The sequence below is a fragment of the Pipra filicauda genome, unplaced genomic scaffold (genome assembly GCF_003945595.2).
Source record: "Pipra filicauda isolate LSUMZ 115617 unplaced genomic scaffold, ASM394559v2 scaffold548_size709544_pilon, whole genome shotgun sequence".
NCBI lineage: Eukaryota > Metazoa > Chordata > Aves > Passeriformes > Pipridae > Pipra > Pipra filicauda.
The window spans coordinates 165924-178224 of NW_024104696.1; the positions used below are offsets into that span (position 1 = coordinate 165924).

A 12301-nucleotide genomic window follows, 5' to 3' on the forward strand; every position below is an offset into this window, starting at 1 on the left:
GGTATTAAGACAAAGCAGAACTCTGTTACACCTGCATGCTGCACGGGGGCTCGGAAGGGAACAGGGCCTGGGAAGGGCTCAGGGCTTGGAAGGGATCAAGGTCTGGGAAGGGCTCAGGGCTTGGAAGGGCTCAGGGCTCAGAAGGGATCGGGGCACTGGCAGCCACTTGGCTCCTTTCTTTTCTCTCTCTCTTTTTTTTTTCTTTTTTTTTTTTTAAAGAAAAATAAAGTGAAAACAGCAGGTGGGTTTCATGTCCTTCCTCCTGCAGCAGGCGGGGTGGGGGCCACAACCAGCCCCTCTGCTTCCTTTTCGTTTTGGGAGGGCACAGCCCCCCCAGGCAGACTCTGCTCTCGTGGGGTGATGCCAGGCCTGGAGCCCCCCTGCCCCGACTCCCCCCACCCTGTGGGCACCGTCCCAGGAAGCAGAAGGTAAGAAACAAGCTCAGAGATGTCACAGTCGGTTGGTTTTGTTTTTTCTCCTTTGTTTATAGACTTAAAAACGCGGGGTTGATGGAGGGAGGGCTTTGGGCAGAGCCTGCGCAGAGGGAAGGGGGGACCCGGCCTCTACTCACATGCAATGGGGTCTGGGGGCCCCTGCCTGTCCCCTCCCCTGCTGCCGAGTCCCAGGTGCCACAGCTGGAGCTGGGCTGGGGTGAGGATTTGTTCTCTTTTTTTTTCCCCCCATCCTTTGAAACACAAATAAAAACCCAGTAAAAGCAAACCCCACCCCGGAGCAGCAGCCACCTCTGTAAAAATCAATAAATATCCTCCGGGCACCTCGAGCCCCCGCTGAGCCCCCGGGGGGTGGGAGACACTGGGGGTCACCCACAGCGTGCACTGGGGACCCCATGCTCTGCTCTCACCCTGTACCCCCACCTGAGCAGCCCCCACCCCTCCAGGGGGCATTTATGGGGCCCCCAGGGCCGGTCCTGCCCAGCCCAGGCTGCCACTGCAGGACCCCCGGCTCCCCCGTGGCCCCCCGAGCAGCCCCCCGCCCCAGACCCTCCACTTCCAGTTTAGATCCCAGGCTCCCTGCAGAACTGGGGACTGTGAGATTGAGGAGGTGACTCCCCCCTCCCCAAACTACCCCCCCTGCCAGGGTGGCACCGCAGCATCCCCCGGTGGGGAACACCCAGCTCCGGCCCCTTCCTGGCAGGACGTTCCCGGCTGGAGGAGAGGCTTATTGCTTGTAAAACCACGGAGAGAGGGGAGAGCGGAGCTGGCTCGGGGCTCTGCCGGGGGCTCAGTGGGGTGGGGGGTCAGCAAAGTCCCCCGGCACTGACCCCCGACCGACGCTCGGCTCCTTCTCTGCGCCCCGACCCCCGGGGCACTCCCAGCCCGGGCCCTCTCCTGGCACCTCGCTCCCGGGAGCCAGAGGGCTTGGCCACCCCACGCTACCGGACCCCCGTGGTGGGGGGTACAGCCAGGGGACCCCACATGCCCTCCTGGCCTTCCCAGGCCGGGACACCCTTCCCACAGGGCACCGGGCACCGGGCTGGTCCCCACGCCGGCAGCAGGAGGGGATGGAGCCCCGAACTCTAGTGGGGACCAAGTCCCCCCGTGCCAGGGTCTCTCCCCCTCGGGGTGGGCCTAGACCGGGCTGTGGTCGGGGGGGGCATCACTGGCCGCCACGGCCACCACGGGCTCGGGGGTCTCTCCCGCTCTCCTCAGGTGCCCATAGAGCCGCTCCTCCAGGCCACCGGTGATCTTGTCCATCAGCTCCGAGCCAGAGCCAAGCCCCAGGCACCTCCCGGGGCCGGGGCAGTCGTCGTCCTCAGGGGGCTCGGAGCCAGCCTTGGGCTCGGGGGCCGCCTCGCCGGGCTCCTCCACAATCACTTGGATCTCCGGGTCGGGCAGTGCCGGGGCAGGAGGGACCCCATCGGCCGCCTCGGCCGCCTCCTCGTCGCCGGCGCTGACGATGCGGGGCAGGGGGCTGTGGAACCGGGCGTCCAGGGGGTAGTTGGCGCTGTCGCCGCGGCGCAGGGGCGTCCGGTGCCGCTCCAGCGCCGGGTACCGCACGCCGGGGTCGCTGAACTGCTTCGCGTGCTGCCACTGCTTGCGCAGGTGGGTGCGGGAGCGGTGCTTCCCCCGCAGCGGCGACTCGTCGAACTGGGGGTCGTGGCGCACGAAGGCGTTGAACAGCGCGTCCGTCTTCTCGTCGATGCTGTAATCCCGCCGGGGCAGCGCCTCCCGCCCCGGGAACATCTGCCCGTACGGCGACCAGGCCAGGGGGCTGTGGGGACGGAGGTGTCCCCCGCCCGCTGCGCCCAGGGCCGTGCTCCCCCCCTCTTCCTCCTCCTCTTCTTCCTCCTCCTCCTCCTCCTCCGGCTCCCGGCCCTCGAAGCTCTCGAAGATGGTTCCTTTCCGCCCGGCGCTGGTGAAGCAAATGCGCTTCTCGGAGGCCGTCTGGTCCTTGGGGGGCCCCTCCTCGCCCCCCCGGCTCGGCGCCTCAATGGAGGCGTAGCCGCTGTCCATCTGCAGCAGCTTGCGGGTGCCGGGCTCCGACTCCTCCGTCTTGGACCGACCCCAGAACTTCTCCTCGGGCCCTTCGGCCTCGTCCAGGGAGGAGGAGGGGCAGGGGGCCACGCCGCCGGCAGAGGAGATGCTGTCCCCGCCGTCGCTGCGCACGGAGTCCTGGTCGTTGCTGCGCTCGGAGGCCGCGTACAGCTCCAGCGAGGCGCGCAGGCTCCAGATGTCGTGGTAGGCGCTGGGCTGCTCGGGGCCGCCGGCCTCGCCGGGGCTGCCCGCGCCCCCCTCGCCCGGCTCTAGCCTGTGGGCACCACCCCCGTGTCACGGCAGGGACAGGACAGTCCCACCCGGCAGCGATGCCGTGGTGCCACCCCATGCTGTCCCCACCACCCCGCCCGTGCCCCACCCCATCCTCCCCATCACCAGCTCCCCCTAGACCCGGTTGCCCCATCAAAGCCTCACAAAGGTGGGAGCCCCCCACGCCCAGGGCAGCACGGGGTCCCACGATGCCTTCCCGGTGCCCGGCTCACCCGTCCCCATCCCCTCTTATCTACTGAAAAATACCTGCCGAGAGAGGGTGGGGGGCTGGCGGGGGAGGGCAGGAAGGGGCCCCCCGCGGGGTGGAAGGCCACGTCGTCGGTGTGGGCGATGTACTGGATGATGTCGGTCTGGTGGGGGTCCCGGTCCTCCTGGTCCATGCTCTCGCTGGCCGCCCGCTGCCGCTGGAACTGCCGGCGCTTGGGGGACCCTGGGGGACACAGGGCAGGGCTGGGGGGACAGCCCCGTCTGGCACCACGAGCCCCCTGCCCACATGTGCCCACCCACCCCACACGGCCCTGCAGGGCCCCCCTTGCCCCCACCTCTGGTGTCCAGGCTGGATGCCCGCTGGGTGCTCTCCAGCTTCCACTTCTTGATCCTGAAGTAGGGGCTGGCCCCGTCCAGGCTGGCGTGGCGGCGCAGGCGGGTGAAGAACTGCAGGACGGGGCCCTGGGGGGGGGTCGGAGGGGGCTCCCCGGGGCTGGCACTGCCCACCCCAGCTGCCTTCCCGCTCCTGGGGGCTGCTGCAAACTTGGGGGGGGGGGTGGAGGGGCCGTGAGTGCCCGCTCGGCCCCACTCACGGCCCCCCCGGCCCCCCGTATCCCGCTCAGCTCCTTTGTCCGCTCTGCTGAGTTGGGCTGCAGCAGATGCACAAACGTCCCCCGGGGCAGGGATGGGGTGGGGGGGGCAGAGCCTGTTTCTAGTTGGATGCCCACATCTCTCCCCAGAGCCCTGGCACAGAGTGGGGGGCAGGGCCGGGATCTGGGGGAGCAGGGAGGGAGCAGGAAAGAACCATTGGGGCTGCACAGGCTGCCAAGGCTGGGGAGCCCCTTCCCCTGCCCGGTCCCAGCCCCCCACCCCAGCACTCACCGAGGGGCCCTCCCCGGAGTCGGAGGAGGCAGCCGGGCTGGCCTCGGTGAAGCTGGTGTCCACGGTGGAGTTGTAGGTGTCCCCGGGCAGGGCAGAGCTGGGGCCCACGGCATGGCTGGGGAGCACCGGCTGGGGCAGGGCCCCTGTGGGGCGCTGCAAGGCAGAGCCTGCTCAGGGGGTCTGCACGATGGTGGGGACCAGGAGGAGCCCCTGCATCCCAGGACCCCCCGTCTCCACTTCCAGCAATGCCCCGAGACTCCCACCCCGAGTCCAGTGGTGCCTCCCTGGTGTGCTGCAGGATGCCCAGACCCCTGGCCCCCCATGTCCCAGCAGTGCCCAGGGCACCGGGGGCTCACCTGGAAGATGGCAAGGCCGGGCTTGGGCGGGGGCAGGCGGGGGGTCATGGCCAGGCTGTTCTCGCTGGACTCGCACTCGTGGATGGTGACAATCTTGAGGGCGGGTGGCGGGAGGTGCAGGTGGGTCAGGCGGGCGTTCTTCAGGTGGTGGAAGTCCCCCTCCGTCAGCGTGTACCTGCGGGACAGCCGGGTCAGGAGGGGCAGCCCCGGCCAGCCCAGGGTCCCCCAGGGCCCCCCAGTCCTGAGCTTCACCTCCTCCCCTTCTCCTGGGTCTTCTTGCCCTGGTCAAAGAGCGCGGCCTCGTTGAAGGAGACGCGGCGGGCGGTGGAGGAGCTGGAGGACAGGAACCGCTCGCTCTCCGCATCCCGGTAGCTGGAGGACGACAGGCACTCGGGGTCCTCCACTTTGACAGTGATATCTGTGGGGAAGGGGGTCAGCCACCAGCTCCCCCCACTGTGGGGCACCCCAGCTTCCCCAGCTGGGGCGTGACAAACTTGCTGCACTCGTGGCCTCGATGCCAGCCTAGAATTCCCTGCTCCCGGCTGCCAGTCCCACTCACAGCAAGGAATGGATGATGGAGGGCCCAAGGGCTGCCTTACCCCCACTCCCAAGGAGCTGGGGGGGCTGCTGGGGGGGCTGGCAGGTCACCGTGGGCACTCACCCTGCGCTGGCTGCGAGTCATCCAGGTAAGTGGTGTTGGTTTTCTCAGGGTCATCGCTGGCTCTGCGGAGGGAGGAGGGTCAGGGGTGCCCATGCCAGCCCTCCTGCCCCTCTCGCAGTGCCACAACCCTCGGGGACAGCGGCGTCCCCCGTGCCCACCTGGAGTGCCGGCGGTCGGCCTCGCAGCAGCGCCGGCAGATGATCAGGATGCCCGAGAGCAGGACCAGGGTGCCCCCGATGAAGATGGAGAGCAGGGCGAGGAGCAGCACGTACCCATCCTGGGGGGACACCTCGCCGGGCACCGCCTGCCCGGGGCCGAGGGGCTGAGCTGCGGGGACGCGCCGGGGGACCCCGGCCCAGCCCAAACCTGCCCCCGGCCCAGCCCAAACCTGCCCCCGCCGTGCTGACGCCAGCGCCGCTCCCCAGAGCCGCTGAGCCCCCCCCGCGCCGCCCCCGGGCCCTGCCTGCACCAAGGCAACGGCAGCCGGGGGGGCTGAGCCGCCCGCGGCCCCCGCGCCGAGCGGGAGTGGGGACGGGGACAGGGACTGGGATGGGGATGGGGATGGGACCCCCAGTCCTGCCCCACCACGGCGCTCAGGGCTCCCAGCCCTCAGCCGGGGGAAAGGCGCTGATCCGGCAGCAGCCTCCAGACCCCCCAGCACCCAGAGCATCCCGGGGGGGTGCAGGGCACAGAGAGGTGTCACCCACCCCCAGGACTGGCAGAGCAGGGGGTGACAGTGGGGCTGCTGCCGTCCCCACCCGGACACAGCCCCCAGCCCCATGGCAGGCACGAGAACCCCACAGCTCCTAACGCGCATCCCCCCTCCCGCGGGACCCCGAGGCCGGCGGCGTGGGCAGGGGCAGGCAGGGGCTGCAAGGGCAGGCAGGGACAGGCAGGACTCACCGTGGCGCTCTCGGTCGCGTTGTCCCAGGGTGTTGGGTCATCGCTCATGGTCCGTCCCGGCCTGAGCGTGTCCTGGTGCGGGGGGAGAGAGAGGGAGGCACCGGCCGGGGTGGCGGGGCCGGGCCGGGGGCGGCGGCGGCGGCTCCTGCCCCGGCCCCTGCCCGGCACCGCGGTGCGGAGCTGCCGGGAGGGACCGGGAGGGAGGGACCGGGATGGAGAGATGGAGGGAGGGATGGAGGGAGGGACCGCGATGAAGGGATGAAGGGAGGGTGTGCTCAGGGGGAGGATGAAGAAGGGATGGAGGGTGTGGTCAGGAGAGAAGCAGGGATGGAGGGATGAGGAGGAGGGGACAGGACCGCTGCTCTTCTCCGGGGAGCCCCTCGCCCCCGCAGGCCACAGCTACCCCGCGCCCACCCCCGGACTCGCGTGGGCACGGCCCCCGGAGAGCGGCCGCGGTCCCCACGCCCGGTTGGGGCCGGAGACCCCAAACGGTGGCTGGTGCCGGTGGCCGGCCCGGGGGGGCTGTCCCTGCCCCGGTTCCGGGGTGACACCGCACCGACGTCCCCGGGGAGCCGAGGGGCCAAACGCGGCCCCAGCCCCGCTGCCGGAGGGGTCGGCGCTGCCGGGAGACCCCCGCCCGCGGGAGCCCGGAGCGAGCCGCGCTGGGGGCAGCGGCAGGGACGGGGGGCAGGTGGCCGCCCCACAGCTCGTGGCGTGGGTGTCGCCGGAGAGCGACGGGTGACGTTCGTGAGTCATCCCGAGAGCGGCTCCGTCACCGGGCGGTCCGCGCGGGGGGGACACCGAGGGGCCGGGGGGGACGGGCCGAGCTCCCGAGCAGCGAGAGCCACCGGGGCAGGGGTCCCACACCCCTCCGCGGCATCGGCCCCGCGGCCTTTGGGCATCCTGCGGGGACCTCGTCACCCTCCCCCGTGTTCGGGGGGGCCCTTCCCGGGGGCTGCCGAGCTCCAGCTCCTGCTGCGGGTCCGTGTGTCCCCTCCGTGTGTCCCCTCCGTGCATCCCCGGGCTGCTGGAGGGGCTGAGACTGAGCTGGGGGGGCGATGCTGCTGTCGGGGACCCCCAGAATGGGCAGGGGTGGGTGATGCCGGTGTTGGGGACCCCCGGAGCAGGCAGAGGTGGGCGCTTGGAAACCGCTCAGAATTAGGTCAGTGAAAAATGTGAATGGAGCCCGTGAAGGGGTGGGGACTGTCACTCGTGGGGACAGCACAGCGGTGGCCGCGTCGCAGCTGGCAGCGAGGGATGGTGACGGCTGGGGCCAGCCCTGGCACAGGACATCGGGGTCTTAGCGGGATATCTCCCGGGGCAGAGACCCCCCCGCCCACACCGGCTCTCGGTGCATCTCAGGCATCTCCGAGCTGGTGTGATGCAGCACGGGGTGAGGGGACCCACCCCGTGGCGCCCCGGACACGATAAGGTGGGGGTCCCTCCACCGACCCCAGTATGCCGAGGGTGTGGGGGGACCCCGGGCCTGGCAGGGGGGACCCCGGGCGAGAGGCTGCGGCTCCACGCGGGATGGGGGCCCGGCGGGAGGGATCCCTGTCGGGCACCCTCAGGCCCGAGGCGGGGGGCGCGGGGGGCCGGGGGGAGCTGGAAGAATGTCCCTCCTGTTCCCCATCATGGAGGAATCCCGTCTCCATGGCGACCCGGCAGGAACAGGACGGCCATTGTCTGGAGGAGGGGGCCGGTCCCGGGGCTGTCCCCCCGCGGGGGGACACGGGGCGGGACCCGGGGCCGCCGGTGGTGCCCAGGGCGGGGGCTCGGGGCCGGGGGACCCCGGTGCTGCCGCGCCCACGCACGTGGGAGGGGGTGCGGGGGGCGTGTCGGGGCTGTGCCCCACGCGTGTGTGCGACCCACGGGGCCCGGTTGGGCCGGGGCTAGGCTGCGGGCGGGGGGGACCCGCTCTGTCCCCCCTGGGTGCATCCCCCCGCCCCAGCCCGGTGACGGGGATGCAGGCAGGGATGCGGGATGCAAATAGGGATGCGGAATGGGATGCAGGCAGGGATGCAGGCAGGGATGTGGAGCAGGGAAGGAGGCAGGGATGTGGAGCAGGGACGGAGGCAGGGATGCGGGATGCAGGCAGGGATGTGGGGCAGGGATGCGGGATGGAGACAGGGATGCAGGCAGGGCTGGTGACAGGGCTGGTGACAGCGAGGCAGGAGCGCCGGGGACCTCCAGGCGCGGTGGGGCGTGATAGTCTCCCCTCGGCCGGGCTGGCTCCGTGTGTCGCGATAGGGGCTGTCGCGAGGCGGCGGAGCCAGACACTCACCTACAACCGAGATCGGGGCTCCATCGCCGCCGCTGCGCTCGGTGCGGCGGGGCGGCCCCGGGATTTATGAATGAACCGGAGCCGCCCCCGCGCGGCGCGGGCGTCACGTGGGGACAGGGGCTGCCCCAGCCCTGCCTGTACCCCTGCCTGTACCCCTGTCTGTACCCCTGCCTGCCCCACAGCCCTGCCTGCACCCCTGCCTCCACCTGTCCCGCCTGTACCCCTGCCTGCCTGTACTCCTGCCTGCCCTATAGCCCTGTCCATACCCCAGCCTGTACCACCTCTGCCTGTACTCCTACCTACACCAGCCCTGCCTGTACCAGCCCAGCCTGCACCCCTGCGTGACCCCCTGCCGGTCCCAGCCCTGCCCGCACTCCTGCCTGTACGCCTGTCTGCACCTCAGCCTGCATCCCTGCCTGTACCACCCCGCCTGTACCCCTGCCTGTACCCTGCCTGTACCAACGCTGCCTGCCCCCCTGCCTGCCCAAGACCTGCCTGTACCTCTACCTGTCCCACGTCCCTGCCTGCATCCCTCTCCCACCTCCCTGTCTCCATCCCCGCCCCAGAGCCCTCGCGGCCGGGCCGGGCCCGGGGGTGCGGCGGCCCCTCGGTGCGGGGGCGGAGCGGGGCCGGACCCCCCAGCACCGCGACACCCGGCGGGGCTGGGACTACAACTCCCATGAGGCCCCGCGGTGCCGGATGACGCCTTCTGCGCCGGGCGGCGCGCGGGGCACGCCGGGAGCTGTGGTCCGGCGCCGTCCCGGCCTGCCCCGCGCCGCCGCCGCCGCCGCCGCCATGGCCGCGATGTTCCGCGCCCGCCGCCTGCTCCGCCTCGCCCGCCCCGCGCTGCTGCCGCCGCCCGCCCGCGGCTACGCCGAGCCCGCCGCGGGCCCCGCCGCAATGGCCTTCACCTTCGCCTCGCCCACGCAGGTACGGCCGGCCCGGCCCCCGTGTCCCCGCCGCCGCCCCGCCCGGTGCCCGCGGCGGGCTCGGGGCGGGCGGGACGCGGCCGGTGCCGCCGCCCCCGTGGGGCCGTCGGTGCCCGGGGCCGGGGCGAGAGCGGGGCCTGGGGCGCTGCGGCCCCCGCGGCCCGGCCGGGCTGTCCCCGGGCTGACCTTGGCCCTGACCTCGGGCCGTCCCCGCCGCGGCGCTCCCGGGGCCCGCCCGGGGCCGCTCCTGCTCCTGCTCCTCCCGGAGCGGGACGCGGCCGGGCCGCCCCCGCCGTGTCCCCGGGGCAGGGCGCGGGCACAGGGACGGGGACAGCCGGGCCGCGTGGGCCGCAGCGGGGACACCGGTTCAGGGCTCCCCACGCGCTTCCCAGGCTGCTCCCGGCTGTGCCGGCGCCTCTCGCCCACTCCCGACTCCGTGTCTGCGTGTGCCCCGGGAGCTGGGAACGCATCCCCGCTCCCCGTGCCAGGACCCCTCCTCTGGAACCCGGCCCTGCTCCCTGCTGTGCAGGTGTAGCCTGTCCTGGGCACACCTGGGCGTGCTGAACCTGTCAGGAGCCGGGCTGTTCCCCTGGGATGGAGCTGGGATGCTCCCTCTGGATGGAGCCAGCTGCCCACTGCATCCTTGGGCTCTTCCCTGCCACTCTCCATCCCCCCATTCCCGATGACTGTTTTCCTGTGTCCTCCCCGTCCAGGTGTTCTACAACGGTGCCAACGTGAAGCAGGTGGACGTGCCCACGCTGACTGGCTCCTTTGGCATCCTGGCATCCCACGTCCCCACGCTGCAGGTGCTCCGGCCAGGCGTGGTCACAGTCTACGCCGAGGACGGGACGGCCACCAAGTACTTTGGTGAGCGAGGCAGGAGGAGCTGGGGAGGAAAGGTGTGTGTGGGGATGGTGTTCTCAGTGCTTTCACAAGGGAGGCTCTGCCCAGCCACGTGTGCCCTGCTGCACTTCCAGGGATTTCTGCTTTCCCAGCCCTGCCAGGGGCTGCTGGAAGCTGCCCTGGGAGCTGGAGCTCTGTGGGCTGGGGTTGGGCCTTGGTTCTGCTCAGGCTCTCTGGGAACATGCCTTGCTCCGGCTTCCCTTGGGGTGGGAACTGAGGCCCTGAATGTTGGGAGCGTGACAGGAGGGTGCCAAGGATTTGTTTTGGGGAAGGGATGGTGGAGGTGCCGGGGGTGAGCCCCTCTGGCAGCCCTGGCTGACCCTGCCCTCTGTGCCTCGCAGTGAGCAGCGGCTCCGTCACCGTCAACGCCGACTCCACGGTGCAGGTGCTGGCAGAGGAGGCGGTGACCATGGACATGCTGGACCTGGCCGTGAGTACCCCGAGCCCGGGGGGGCTCCCCGGGGGGCTTTGCCCCCTGCTTCTCTACTCTGGTTGGCTCAGGAGCTTCCCCTGCCCAGACCAGGAGCTGCACCCCCATCACCTGGATCAAAGCCTCAGGGCTCCGGGGAGTGGGAACTGTGCAGTCATCCACCTTCCCCAGGCTATTCTTGCCCGTCAGACAGACACTGACCTTGTCCCCATCCCCTCTTGGGCTCCAGAAAGAGCTTTTCCCTGCTGATAAGGTGTCTGGGGCCAGCACAGCTGTGTTGGCTGCTCCACAGGGTCCCAGGTCAGCGTCTGTGGGGTCAACAACTGCAGTGGGAGTGAGGGGGTGACTCTGGGGCTGTAGAATTGTCCCCTCTCCTGTGGTGGTCTCCCAGTGACACATTCCTTGTGCCCCTCTGTTCAGACTGCGAAATCCAACCTGGAGAAGGCCGTGTCAGAAGTGGCTGCAGCGTCCGATGAAGCTGCTAAAGCAGAAGCTCAGATTAAGGTAGAAGCCAACGAAGCCCTGGTGAAGGCTCTGGAGTGATTCAGGTGAGGGTCACCTGGGGCCTGGCTGAGTGTCCAGACCTGCTTCTGGGGACAAGTCCTGTGGGGCTGCTGGGGTGGGCGAGGGGTGGTGCCCTGGCTTCTGGGGAGCAGTGACTCTGCAACTGTCCCTTGCTGGGGTCAGGCCTCAGCTCTGGGAGGGCCTATGGGGGTCCTCAGCCCAGAGCTGAGGCAGGGCCACCAGATGGCAACAGGGCCCAGGGCCAGGCCGGGCTGTGCCCGGTTCAGCCCTAATGCCAGGACAGGCTGGGAGCTGCTGTCACTGCCAGGGCTTCACTGGTGCCCCAGGTCCCCCCAGGACTGGCAGTGCTCACGGGCAGCTCGGGGGCAGGCAGGGGTGCCTGGGCAGTGGCCTCTGCCCTGCGTGGCCTCTGTCACGGACACTCCCACTAAGACAAACAGCTTCAGTCTCGGGGGAGGTGAAGCCAAGCTCTTACCTCATGGCCCCTTTTCCCTCTGCCCTGCTCAGACTGTGCCTCATCCCCCCCATTCCCACGTGCTGGCAGTCGGGGACTGTGGCAGTGTATGCTGTGCTGGGGGTGAGTCACTGAGAGCCTCCGTGAGCCCCGAGCACAGCAGGGCACCGGCTCCCACTATCTCAGCTCTGCTCCGGGTGCTCTTTGGTCCCGGGGAGACTCTGGCTCGTGTTTACTCTCAGCAGTTGAGCAGCTGGAGCAGGGCCAAGCCCTGGGGTCAGGATCCACGGCCAGCCAAGCCCCCCCCTCCGTAACCCAACCCTGCTTTGTGCATTGCAGGAATCCCACCGTGGGTGCAGAACTCCCAGCCTGTCCCTGTCCTGCTCCCCAGCTGCACAGATGGAGTGGGGCGAATGGAGGTGGAGAAACCGTTCTCATCAATTAAAAGGAAATGCAACCCCCTCTCGTGGCACGTCACCTTCTTCCCGCACAGCGACTGCAGTGGAGCTGGGATCAGCTCCCGGCTCTTGCCCCAGGCTGGGGGCTGGGGGGCAGATGCACCCAGGGAAGGTGTCTCTGGCGCTGCCCTGGGGATCAGCCGGGCATTCCCGGGGCAGATCTTCCCGCACGAGGCTCATCGGGCAGGTTTATAACCCCCTCCCGGTGCTCCAGCCACCTCCACCTCCAGTAATCACCTGGACAGCAGGATTAAGGCAGCACAGGAGTACAGGTCTGTTCCAGAGCTGTCCTGTCCTGGTTCCCTGCCCCGCCACTGGCTCTGCCTCGGCCTCCCGGCTCCGCAGGAATCCCCATTGGCCGGACTGTTCCAGCACGGTGCTGCTCACAGCTGGGCAGCAGCTGCCGGGCTCTGCCCCATCCCCTGCTGCTGCTGGCACACGGAGCAGGGAGAGCTCCCCCTGCCCCCAGAGACTCGGTGCAGAGGGAAGCGGATGCCGTGCGTGGTGGGAATCTTTCCTGCTG

The 12301-nt window shown here is 70.1% G+C and overlaps 2 protein-coding genes across 2 annotated transcripts; one reads left to right on the plus strand and one right to left on the minus strand.

Annotated features, from left to right (window-relative positions):
- Nucleotides 1–456: 456 nt before the first annotated feature.
- Nucleotides 457–5940, minus strand: LOC113985219 (CACN subunit beta associated regulatory protein). Its single transcript, XM_027715841.2, has 9 exons — nucleotides 5796–5940; nucleotides 5051–5196; nucleotides 4893–4954; nucleotides 4484–4649; nucleotides 4232–4406; nucleotides 3876–4028; nucleotides 3329–3536; nucleotides 3033–3216; nucleotides 457–2769 (listed from the first exon to the last, which is right to left on the minus strand). The coding sequence occupies exons 1-9, from the start codon at nucleotides 5841–5843 to the stop codon at nucleotides 1590–1592; spliced, it is 2322 nt and encodes a 773-aa protein (XP_027571642.2). The 5' UTR covers nucleotides 5844–5940; the 3' UTR covers nucleotides 457–1589.
- A 2650-nt stretch (nucleotides 5941–8590) lies between these two features.
- ATP5F1D (ATP synthase F1 subunit delta) lies at nucleotides 8591–11782 on the plus strand. Its single transcript, XM_027715843.2, has 5 exons — nucleotides 8591–9009; nucleotides 9722–9875; nucleotides 10253–10341; nucleotides 10762–10889; nucleotides 11660–11782. Exons 1-4 carry the CDS (start codon nucleotides 8779–8781, stop codon nucleotides 10882–10884), a joined length of 597 nt encoding a protein of 198 aa, XP_027571644.2. The 5' UTR covers nucleotides 8591–8778; the 3' UTR covers nucleotides 10885–10889; nucleotides 11660–11782.
- The last annotated feature ends 519 nt before the right edge of the window (nucleotides 11783–12301 follow it).

Excerpts from the sequence above, each read along its gene's own strand:
- ATP5F1D (XM_027715843.2), top strand. The coding sequence starts at position 8,779 with ATGACGCCTTCTGCGCCGGGCGGCGCGCGGGGCACGCCGGGAGCTGTG. Across the intron at positions 9,010-9,721 it reads CCTTCGCCTCGCCCACGCAG|GTGTTCTACAACGGTGCCAA; the intron begins GTACGGCCGGCC and ends CTCCCCGTCCAG. Across the intron at positions 9,876-10,252 it reads GACGGCCACCAAGTACTTTG|TGAGCAGCGGCTCCGTCACC; the intron begins GTGAGCGAGGCA and ends TGTGCCTCGCAG.
- LOC113985219 (XM_027715841.2), bottom strand. The coding sequence starts at position 5,843 with ATGAGCGATGACCCAACACCCTGGGACAACGCGACCGAGAGCGCCACG. Across the intron at positions 4,650-4,892 it reads TGACTCGCAGCCAGCGCAGG|ATATCACTGTCAAAGTGGAG; the intron begins GTGAGTGCCCAC and ends CCTTCCCCACAG. Across the intron at positions 3,537-3,875 it reads ACTCCGGGGAGGGCCCCTCG|TTTGCAGCAGCCCCCAGGAG; the intron begins GTGAGTGCTGGG and ends CCCCCCCCCAAG.